The sequence below is a fragment of the Protomyctophum bolini genome (genome assembly GCF_963924005.1).
Source record: "Protomyctophum bolini genome assembly, chromosome: 22".
In the NCBI taxonomy this organism is placed as follows: domain Eukaryota; kingdom Metazoa; phylum Chordata; class Actinopteri; order Myctophiformes; family Myctophidae; genus Protomyctophum; species Protomyctophum bolini.
The window spans coordinates 15,850,271-15,862,580 of NC_137883.1; the positions used below are offsets into that span (position 1 = coordinate 15,850,271).

At 39.6% G+C, this 12,310-nt stretch overlaps 1 protein-coding gene across 5 annotated transcripts; it reads right to left on the reverse strand.

Moving 5' to 3' along the window:
* Positions 1-1,096: 1,096 nt before the first annotated feature.
* On the reverse strand, positions 1,097-10,776 carry pstpip2 (proline-serine-threonine phosphatase interacting protein 2). 5 transcript variants are annotated; one of them, XM_080755823.1, is made up of 14 exons: positions 10,652-10,776; positions 9,698-9,798; positions 7,047-7,121; positions 6,604-6,638; positions 6,397-6,503; positions 6,230-6,292; positions 4,788-4,886; positions 4,428-4,473; positions 3,605-3,684; positions 2,958-3,056; positions 2,419-2,515; positions 2,220-2,304; positions 1,591-1,631; positions 1,097-1,359 (listed from the first exon to the last, which is right to left on the reverse strand). In XM_080755823.1, the coding sequence occupies exons 1-14, from the start codon at positions 10,682-10,684 to the stop codon at positions 1,304-1,306; spliced, it is 1,017 nt and encodes a 338-aa protein (XP_080611949.1). In that variant the 5' UTR covers positions 10,685-10,776; the 3' UTR covers positions 1,097-1,303. The 5 variants fall into 5 exon arrangements, with proteins under 5 accessions (XP_080611949.1, XP_080611948.1, XP_080611952.1 ...); XM_080755822.1 differs by lacking the exon at positions 1,097-1,359 and having other exon boundaries at positions 1,486-1,631; XM_080755826.1 differs by lacking the exons at positions 1,097-1,359; positions 10,652-10,776 and adding an exon at positions 10,461-10,590 and having other exon boundaries at positions 1,486-1,631.
* Between the last annotated feature and the right edge of the window lie 1,534 nt (positions 10,777-12,310).

The window sequence follows — 12,310 nt, forward strand, 5'->3', positions numbered from 1 at the left end:
TCATGTTTTAGGTTGTTATTAGAGAAACTAAAAGGTGAGTGTTCATTTTCTTTCATTTGCTGCTTTCTTTCGTTTTAGGGATTTTAGCAGTTTTTGACAGGGGGGCGGGGGCATTCGAGCATGGGTCTAAATATGTATTTTTTAACACAATTTTATGGTGATTTCTTTTTTTATGGTTTACTATAGTCCTAATAAACGCCAGGAAATTACATCTGGCCACAAAAGATCACAGGATCTATTGAATGTGACAAACTTACATATTGAGCCTATACACACAGTATAAGCCTTCCCCCAGTAGGCTACCTTCACATTCAGTAGATCCTGTGATCTTCTGTGGCCAGATGTAATTTCCTGACGTTTATTAGGACTATAGTAAACCATAAAAAAAGAAATCACCATAAAATTGTGTTAAAAAATACATATTTAGACCCATGCTCGAATGCCCCCGCCCCCCTGTCAAAAACAGCGAAATTCCCTAAAACGAAAGAAAGCAGCAGATGAAAAAAGATTAACACTCATCTTTTACTTTATCTATTAACAAACTAAAACATGAACCTTGGTTGAAAAAAACTAAAGTTGTCCTTTAAGTACTGTATTCAAACTTTTGAGGTTATTTCTTTACTTGAGCATTTCCAATGTCCAATACTTTTACTTCTATTCCACTACATCTTGGATCCAAATATTGTAATTTGACATCGATTTGAAAACTTTTTGGTACTTTAAAGTACATACTTTTACTCAAGTACATTTTGAAAGGCATGTCAAATGTGACTGTGTGTAGCTCAAAAACACGTTAGAATACCAAAAAACAGCAACACACAAATAAAATGTGGGCATTAAGTGCAAAGTTGTTGTAGGCATGATTGTAAATATATTATATATTCTTCCACAAGGTTAAAGTGTTATTTAACTCAAGGGTGTACAAATCTAATCAACATTTACTCTCAGTCACAAATGGGTAAATGAACACAGAGGATTTCAAGTGAACTGACAATCCCCAAGTTAAGTTTCACATGTCTTAGGGTATGTTTCAATTTTGCAATAATTGTTGCAAACTATTATGCAATATGTATATGTGAGTGAGTAAATATGATCATGCAATATGTATATGTGAGTGAGTAAATATGATCACAAGATCATCTCTCACATAACCAGAGAGGAACTGAAAAGGCAGAAGTCACTCACTACTGTTCTAGCAAGCAGTCCCAATTCTCCCACCAGGTCTGACAAATAATGTCACCAGACTGGAAATCACAATATGTCATACTGTAGTTAGTATGTCCTACAGTGGCGTGTGTGTGTGTTAGTAGCGGATCAAACTGTACCCTGGATCTTGCACTGTTGAGTAGATCACATCATCTGCAATCAGAGCAAAGATCAAAATGCAGTGTTTGATCATTAGAATACAGGCGCTCTCTCTCCTATGTACTTTAACCAGATTATTGAGAACCATGCTCTGAGGGAAATAGCCTTTATTGTGGAAATATGATCCATGAGCAGAATCCAGTCAATCCACTCATGCACTCATACAAGGTCGTAGAATTTGATCATTTGAGGTTGTTTGATCAGATGTACAAGGGCTAAACGTACCACTGTTGTTTGTGTTCATGTTGACTGGAGTAGGTCCCCTCCTGCAAATTCACAAAACAATAAATAAAATAAAGATCATGACTTAGCAGAAGTACATATACTTTCTATGCCAGTGTTCTGTGGCAAAACAGAAGATCTGTAGAGTAAGTTTGTAGATCCACTTAGCCTGGGCAGCATTCCTTTTCGGGTTTATGATCCGTCGGGAGCGGATGATATCGTTACGTCATGTTGTAGTCATCAGGCCGTAGCCCTCTAAACCAGAACTTCCTTTCCCTCAAACCGGGAAGAGTAATACCTTCCCAATAAAAGCGTGACTCGCACTACGCCACATCAAGGCTTTTATTGGGAAGATATTATTCTTTCGGTTTGAGGGAAAGGATGTTCTGATTAATAGAGGCTTCCAGCCTGATGACTACAAAACAATGACTACAACATGACGTAACGATGTCATCCGCTCCCGACCGGATCACACAGCAATTTAGTAACACAGACCAACCAGGCTTTCCTCTGAGGTGGAAAGCCAAGTGACGTGAGGTTAAGAGCCACTGTCCTCATTGCGTGGCACCAGCACACAACTAAGTCTGGCTTAAATAGCAGTGTGAATCTACTGTCTCTTCATCGTCTCTGACCTGCTGATTGGAGGAGGCTGCCTAGAGGGCGGGGCAACAGTAACCACTTTCTGCCCGCTGTAGAAGTTCTCGTACACAACTGCAGCTGTGAAATGACGACAATCATTGTAAACCTACACATATAACAAACACATTTACTGTGCGTGTGTGTGTAACATTTGCCATTATAATAATCCTAACTAGCAGTCAATGCTTTTACCTGGTATTTTGTCACCTGTCTGCCTAAGTTTGACAAAATGTGCAATGTCCTCCTGAATGTCACACTGCTCCAGTGACTTCCTCACCTCCTCATAGAGCTGTGCGCGCGCACACACACACACACACACACACACACATACACACACACAGAGAGAGAGAAATATTACGCTAATATGTTCCTTTTAACTATTTAAGCCCTATCTTCTCCATTCAGGGCGGGAAGCCCTTTTGGGGTTCTTGTTGCTATGCAGTATATAGCAATATAACATTTTTGAATGTGAACATTTTCAGAAAACAGTGTTTAGAAGGCGTTTTTAGAATCGCCCTTGCCCCTTAGTCCTAAATGTGCTAGATAGCTAAAATAACGCGTTTGATCTTGTAGGTCCGATATTTTCTGGAAATCTCAGGAAATCTTTTCACCTATAATGACGTGCCCAAAATGGGGGCATATAGGCTGAAAATGGTTAAGTGCAAGCAGACAGTATACTGTGAAGGTGAATAAACTTGGACAGCTCAGTGTGGGTCTGTGGCTGAGTCTACCTCATCACTGTTCACACACTGCTGGGAGAGCTGGTTCAGGTGAGTCCACACCGTGTTCCTCAGACAACTGATCCTCTCCATCGCCTGCTTTTCAAACATCTGTTGTATTGGGAGACCACGTGTGCACAGTCATCATTGTCACGCTCACAGGGAGACCACGCGTGCACACAGTCATCATTGTCACGTTCACAGGGAGACCACGCGTGCACACAGTCATCATTGTCACGTTCACAGGGAGACCACGCATGCACACAGTCATCATTGTCACGTTCACAGGGAGACCACGCGTGCACACAGTCATCATTGTCACGTTCACAGGGAGACCACGTGTGCACAGTCATCATTGTCACGTTCACAGGGAGACCACGCGTGCACACAGTCATCATTGTCACGTTCACAGGGAGACCACGCGTGCACACAGTCATCATTGTCACGTTCACAGGGAGACCACGCGTGCACACAGTCATCATTGTCACGTTCACAGGGAGACCACATGTGCACAGTCATCATTGTCACGTTCACAGGGAGACCACACGTGCACACAGTCATCATTGTCACGTTCACAGGGAGACCACGCGTGCACACAGTCATCATTGTCACGTTCACAGGGAGAGGTGCATTTTCATGCATTATGACTCCAGTCTTACCTCACACGCCTTGACATGCTCCGTCTGCCACTCGTCTGCGGTTTTTCCCAGAGTGTTGACATTCTGCAGGTATATCCCATCTACCAATCAGACAGATGCGTACACACACCCAACAACACTTTAAATTAAATACAATAACACAGCAACTTGCACAGTTAGCCCAGGTGCTAACTGGCCCAGAATTATTTTATGTGCTATGATTGAGACATGATTTCCGTTTATGACCAGCCCAATAGACCGACATGGACTCTGCAGTAGTTATGTGGTTTGGTCCATTATTAGCTATTGGTCCAAAAAGAGCTGGCTGAATAGCACCTAGACCTAACTATAACCATTAATCAGTTGTAGCAGGTTCCCTATACCCTCATCTATGGCTGTCCCAATCAAGTTCTTTCCTCCCGATCCAAGTAAGTTAAGAGTATCTGATCGGAGATCTGATGAGCACAATGGGAGGAGTCAAGAGGAGTCTGTCTTCATTCTTTGAGAACAAAACATTCAACATTAGACTGATAGACAGACTGTATTAATCCTCTAATGTAAATTATGTGTTAGTAATTCAATTAAAAAGTATATTTGGAATCATATCTTAAGTAATAAGGGCCTTTAATTTGGAGAAAGCTGCTCAAGAATCAACATGATACAAATAATTGCTATGACTTTGGCTATAAATGTTTCCAGCATATGTCAACTTCCTAAAACCGTAATGAGTGTTGGGTTCAGCTGACCTACAACCTAAATCTGAGAGAGTTCCTGTCGCATTCTACACCCACCACATGTACTTTTAATAGCCAACATATGACCGGCCATTGATTTGACAGCTTACCAGCCTCCTCTGCATTCTGTTTTGCCTGCTGTGCCTTTGAGTGGAGCTAAAACAACATGGAAAATAGTGGTTTTGAATAATAAGAATAAAGATGCATTCACACCATAGGTGATCAAAATAATTGCATTGCATCTAGCTTCCCTTCTCTTGGTATGTCATAATAATAACAACAATGAACATAATGGCGACAACTGGCAAACAGATGATCTGCAAGCTCACGAGTAGTGATGCCTGGTGAGATTGTCCATCGGCTATGTTTAGTAGGCCTATTTGGCGTACAATGAATTCTATTTAGGGTTGAAGTGGTTATGGCTAACATACTGCTATAAGTTCCTATTTGTTACTGCAGATCAACTGTACCTTCTCTAACTGCCTGGTGTTGGTGGTGCTGGCATTACGGTTCATATTCTGGTCCGCTTCTTCTTTATCTCGACACTTCACTTCATATGTCTTCTTTGACTGTGGAAAAGTTCTTTCAATTAAGCATACAGTAAACAAAATGCTGCAGAAGTACCGGTATACAAACTAAAATTAACAGTAGGACAAACAATTGTAACTACTACAGGGAAAACATATACCGTATGTTACTATTTTATTTTATTTTGTTTTTACTCTTTGAATGCTCTTTATTGCGCTCTTTATTCTATCCCTTTGTTTGCTGTGTTTTGTTGTTTGAATGTTTTGCTATCTATATGCTGCTGCATTGTCTAGGAAGCCAAACAAAAATAAGTTTTACTCTTATGTACCTGTACACAAGATGTAACAATTGAACCTTTAAAAAGTTCCGTTTAAGTACATACAGTACATTGAAAATAATGTCTTCTTAGTTGGGGAAGGTGATTCACAGATCATATTTGTTTGGTTGATCAACCAATTAAATCCAGGTCATAGTGTCTCACCAACAGTTGTCATAGCAACATAACACACAGCCAAAACAAAGTGTGCATTTGTTCCTTGAAGACCTGCCTGATAGTTACCCAGTAATATGCTGAAAATTGCTACAACATCCATAACCAACAGAGAGAAAATACTCATAATGCCCATATGCAAATATCACTATATCACCAGATATCTTTTAAAATAGTATTATTATTCATTGCCTGAACTTTTTATTATGTTTATTTTATTAGGTGTTTTTGCCGTTGAGCCTGTGTGACCCAGATGATTCCCTGCAGGCATACAGAGTGTTAAATGTACTGTAACGGCGACAGTAAATATTTGCATTGCTTCCGACCTTTCCTCATCTATTAACTACATCAAATAAGCTCTCAATGTGCACTGATATCATTAGCAATTTCCCCTTTTTTAAATAATCCATAATAAATAGTTCCTCTTTTTGTGGCAGTTATGCCTCTAACATCCGAGGCTTCTCAATGGAACTTCCTTCTTTCTCTCCAAACTGGGGAAGGAACATAATGGTCCAACAATGGTGTCTTCACTGCTTTTAAAACAGAATCACGTGAACGCTTTATTCAATTTCGCAGCGCTTTAAAACATTTTTGGTTTCCACCGTGTCATTCAGGAATAGTGCCTCCCGAGTCCCAACTGAATTGCACCACATTAAACGCATGCCTGGCTTAAACTCTTTTGAACCTGGCATCCCTATTTTTGGCAAGTGATTCAAAATGTCTCTAAAACAAATTAATTCTTTCACAATTTGACACAATCTACAAGTCTGCAACATGCTGTGTGAGCTTGTAGATCCACTGTTTTTGCCATTTGTCAAATGACAAAGTATATATCGATGCATTTGTTGATTGGAAAATGATTTCCAATCTACCACATAAACAGCAAACACTCACCTCCATGGTCTTCTTGTACTGTGAGGACTTTTGTTTGTGAATAGCTTCCATCTGTTGTTCTATCTGTAATGCCAGGATTATACAAGACTGTGACTAACAGCATTTATGACATATTACATTGTTACTAGCAATAATCAACATCACGTGACAATAATACAATAAAGCACCTTTTTTCTGGCATCTTTTTGTTTTTCTCTGAAATCTTCTAATTTCTTGGCCTCTTCTCTCATGGTCTGAGCCAACTGGAGATGTGATAGACTCACATGTTCTGTTTCTAAGATTTACAAACAGCATTTATAAATACACAGTAGAAACTGACTGCATACACTGCAACGTTGTATTTTTATTTACATTAAAGAATGTCATGCTCTTACGTAGTTTGAACATGTCCAGAGATCTCTTTAGTGAGCTAGAAAAACAACATGAAAATGAATTACTTGGTACACAAAACCAATGAACTGATTTCTCAAAGTGGCCCCCAGGGGTCCTTGAGGGGTTCCAGGGGGTCCCTTTCATCAACTAGAAGTTACCCCCTGGGAGAATGTATAAGAATGACTATAGGTTTAACTGTCTCCACCTACTGTACAGTATTGATACAATAGCTGTAGAATTCTTACTAAATTTAATCTACAACAAGGAATCTTCTATTATCGGGGTCACTAGATATATGTATCGATTTGTGGGATTTTGACATGAAACAGTTTGAGAACCGTTTGATTTAGACCAGAGAAAGCTCTAGTCTAAATCAGCTAATTTCAGTACCTTTTGTTCACTGTACAAAGAATAATATTGAGAATGTGTCTATGAATGTACTTACTTCATTTCATTATGTCCACACACCTTCTTAGACAAACCCAGGAGGTCTTTAGCATACTTCTCTTCAATGGAAGCCCTGAAAGAATCAGAAATACATTTTAAAGCCGAGGCCTAATGCATATACAACTGAGAGTCCTCGACATTAAAAAGGATGCAAATTCCTGGTATAGGGTCTCACAGGTAGCATGGCATAAAGTTTGATCCTCATTGCAGATGACAAGCAAAGATCATATTAAGATATGAAGACAAAAGATGATTTTGTCTAACAGCCAATACTGGAACTCAGCTTGACCTCAGTGGCATACAGTATGTGATCAGAGATGATCTAATAGAAAGGCTTGATGAATGTCACTATTAGAAGATACACTCTAGTCTGGACCAAGCTGCAGAATGTAGTGCACTACAGTATATAGCCGATGTACTGGTTATCCAAAGAGCAGGACAGAAAACAGGACAATGCTACTGACAAGACCTTAGCCAGAGTTAACTTGACATTTATCCAAAATGAGAAGTCCACAATAGGCCATTTTAGAGTTGATCTCTTAACTAATGTTCACACCACAGCACTTCTCTTAACAGTGCCACAAGTTACAATATGAGACACACAAGTGTTTTCTCTTCTCTTTTACAACTAATTGCCTATAACTATTGATTATTTTGTGTGTATGTGTCAATGAATCAATGATATTGTCACACAACTAGTGATGGGAGATTAATTGGCGCTGCACTGCGGCGATATGGACATAATCGCTTGCATGCAGGCCATTTGTCTAAGACAAATTTCTTCCTCGGAAGACAAATAATAAAGAACCTTGAACCTTGAACCTTAAACAAGGAAGGAACTAGACATATCAAAGACAGTAAACTTTGCATCTTGTGCTTTTTATTTATCCATGAGTGTGCAGAGAGCACATGTATTGCATGTCCGAGGGTGGACATGCAAGACATGATGACGCAAGTTGGTTTTCAACTCGTGACTCACAAGGTTCATTAACTGGCCGAGCCACCAGCACCCTTACTTTCTATGTATTGATGAGAAGTGATGTGATTTGAAATATTTACTATCATAAAATAATAATTAATCTACCATATCAGTCCCTGTGATTGTTCACTTGGTATATTTATAAGTTACATTTATTTAATATTTGAGATCAATGAATAGTTTTTTTCTTTCTTCTAAGCATTTTTTTTAAATAGTCTTCATGTTATTCAGTTTTATTACATGGCTTGGTTGGATGCTTGATTCTGATGGCTTGGTTGGATGCTTTATTCTGATTGGTCAATCGCCGAATTCAGCAGTCTGTTATTTCTCGATAATGACCTCTCCGTTCTATAACAGGCCGATGCCTAATCAAACCATCGGAGCACCTGCTGTGCGGCTGCGCCCTGCTTGATTGTTTCCAACATGACAGCCATGTAAACACACAAACAATGTCATTTACAGTTGAACATTGCTCTCAAAAAAAAAAAATTGAAAACATTTGAGCGAGAAATAGATGAAGCAGTACCCGAAAATGGATTCAATTTGATCAACTCACTTCCTTGTTTTTTTGCTGCAACTGGGCAGACGCCAGCCAGCGCGACACTTATGGAATACTTTCATTACCGCAAGCAAAGAAAACGTCTTTAAGAAATATCTCGTTTTGTTGCGTTTTGGGTAAATTTATTCATTTATGTATTAAGTAGCCATGTAATAAGCGGGATAATCACCATCGGGGTGATTAACCAGGGTTAAAACCCCTGTCAGTGAATTATCTCCCAACAATGACCACCTAGGCAGATATTATCCCTTACTCAATCAATCAACTAGTAGGTTGAAAGGTGTGTTTTGCAGTGACATGCGACCTGATTAACTGTAAAACAGCTTGAAGCTTGTTGGATGTAGCTTACACTGTAAAATCCTCAATGTTTCATTGTTAACTCCGACAAGTGAACCCGTAAAACATACTGTACTGTAGGTCCAAATCTTACACTATACAGTAGCAACCTCTTCATAATAGGCTAAAGAATAATTTAAGGTAAAATAGTTTTCACAATGTCGTTTTATTCCCACTGGCAATGTGTGTGAGAGATACAAATTAATGAACTTGTAAGCTCTAATCTTTAACTGGATACTGCTCTGAGTCTGAATGCAGAGGGAGGTTGTGAATGCAACTCAGAAGTTCTTCCAAGGGGACTTTAAGAAAGAGATAGTTCCCATTGAAGATGCTTCAAAACATTTATCCCCAAAAGCTGGACATTTAGGAAACAAATGCTCTTTGAGCATGTACTACAAATGGAACCAAATGGAACCTTACGAGTCTGAAGATTTTACAGTGTAGGGGTGACTCAGCAAGTGGGAAATGTTGGGTTAACATCCAAACGGGAAGCACGCACATCACAAAAATGTTGACGGGTGCAGGACAAAAATATATACATACAGGAAGGTACGAAGTGACTTCATCAGGATGAAGACCCGGAGGGGTCGAAACGTTGATTCCTGATATCCTAATAAACTACTGGGAGCTTAAAGAACAGTGTGTGGACTTCCTACCTTCTTCCTAAATGTTGGGTTAAGGCATAGTCCAGTTTTTTGTCAAATCTGTCACTTCATCTTCTGTTCTTTCTTAAATGTCCTAATCATCATCAGTAGTATTAACTAAACTCGTTTACCTAGCTTTCATGAAGTCCTCCACCTCCTTGCATGTCCTCTTGCCTTCATTGAGATATTGGATGATGGTTTCATAACCTCCTGTGTTGGTCAGTTCAGAGTTCTGTCAATAACATGGAGATTTTGTTCATTTTTCATTCCTTTCGTTTCTAACTGACATACTGTATAAATACTGGTTCTCAAGGTAGGGTCCAGGGACCCCCAAGGGTCCTTGAGGGAGTTCCATGGGATCCAGGGGGCCCCTCAGGCATGACATGAAAACATTTTAGAATACTTTCACTATGGATGTACAGTAGGTTAAGGATTTTAAGAGACAAAATAGCATGACAAACATTTCATAGGTTCTATAAACATGGCTGTGTGTGAAATGTGTATGATGTAGCTCTCCCAGACAACCCTTCAGACAGACATAAATGACTGCTTCCAATTTGAACTGAGTCAACACAGCAGGTAACTTCTTTGGAAGAAGATATAAATTGATGTTTGGAGTGCCATTTCCCTGTAATTTGTTTGCCGAGGGTGACAGTCCATAATTAGGCTAACCAACCTAATCTGTATTTTATGTGATTTAAAGTAAGATCTATAGCTACTACTCGCCTGTGTATATAAAAAGCTGCCTATAAAACCTTCATCCAGAATAACCCTACTTTTTCATGGGAAGTGAGGAATTAATTTATAGTCTGAGACCACAATGTAAATATAATTCCATTTTCAATTTTTACAACACCATGTCGTGAATAAAAGTGGGAAAGAAAACAGCTGCACCTTTCATAGTAGAGTGGTCTACCGGTCTTCATTGGCTAAGCTGCACCTTTCATAGTAGAGTGGTCTACCGGTCTTCATTGGCTACGTTATTTCTGTCTGCATGCAATGGAAATGTTTCATTCCGTTCTCAGCCGTTTATATTAATAGGCGCAAGTGAACCCACACAAAAAAAGATTGTCAGCGCAGCTTACCCAAAAGTAATCCTTGAAATGAATGTCTCTCATCCTTAAATGTGCAAACTGCAGAGCAGATAACTCTGAATGTTCTCAGACTTGTGCGGAGATATAGGGAGAGGCACTGCGGGACATAGCCTATAGGTATGTGTGTGTGAGAGTGACCTTTTATACAGTCAGCTGGGCGTGCATGTTTATCTGGGGGGGGGGGGGAAGAAAGTGAAAGGGGTGTATTTCAGCCAGGGGCGGTGCTTCTGCTGCTGCTGCATGGGACTCATCCATATTCAGCATGTTGTGATTGTTAGGCTACTAGAAACATGTCCAGTGTTAACCCTCAAGAGTGTACAAATCGAACCAAATGTGCCCAAGTGTCCATTTGGTTCCATTTCTAGGTTACAAACTGTACTCTCTCAGAGTTATTATTTCTCTATATATGAGCACCCTTGGAGTTAAAGTAACGACTTCAATCAGATTTGACTCTATAGTTATACCGTGTTCTAGCCATACCCAAAATACGTATACCAAAAGTAATTTGTTCACAATTGTGGCTTCTGCTATATCAGCTTTTTATTTAAAAAAGGGATAAACGAAAATATCAAAAGTAATCCGAAATCACTCCTTTTTGTGTTCTATTTATAGCTGCAAAACACCACAAAAGCTTTTTTATCCATGCATTATTATGGATAAACAGAATGTTTATTCTCCCTTTATCAATTGATTGAGGATGCTTCCCCCTGGTGGCTGAGGGTCGTAAATGTAAATTATAGCTTCTCCATTGGGTGTTATGTCATTGTTGACAATAACTGCCTTTCAAGATAACCTTTAGCATCATGCAACAATTAATATATTTTGTGTACTGTCCAAATTAATTTACATTGCCCAGCTGATTCGTTCTCCTGCTATGCCACCAACAGCATTACAATCAGCTTTTTGTGATTTCACTTCATTTTATACTTGCCATTGTTTTACATGAATCTCTTCTGGGTGTCCCTGGCACAACGTTTTCAGATGGGGTCCACGGCCAAATACATTTGGGGAATGGGGTCCTCGACATAAACATGTTCGAAAACCACTGATCTAGTCTGGTTTAGATAGATTCAACAGATCTACTGTACTGTAGTGTCTGCCATCTAGTCTAGAGGTTCAGATGAGTGTTAAGTCATTAAGTTAGCTATGTCTATAGTTCACAATTTTGTACCGAATGTGTTCGGCAGCACTGATGAAAATAGTGGCCAGGTTGTTACGCACTATTCGTCTCTCCTCATTGGTCTCAGGCTGCACATGTTACCTAAGGTACAGATAGGAACACAAGTATTCTAAACACATTTTAGACAGACATGGGTAAGTGATTATTGTGCATAACTGCATCAGTACACATATATTCTAAGTACACCCAACTCCCATTTTAGTATAACTGTATCAGTACATCCACAACCACAACTGTGCCTTTGAAATAATAGAGGTTCAGGCCGATACGCTGCCCTCACATCTAGAGTTTGGGCCCTCACACCTACATTGCACCACTGATTTGTCAGATCTGATCTCTGTCCGTCTACGTGTTACTTTTATGCTCATATCCTTGATTTCATGAATTTTCATCAGTACAAATTCGGAATAGACGATTCGGAACAACCAACATATCCGATTCCCAACTACTCCACGGCGGCCACCGCACTC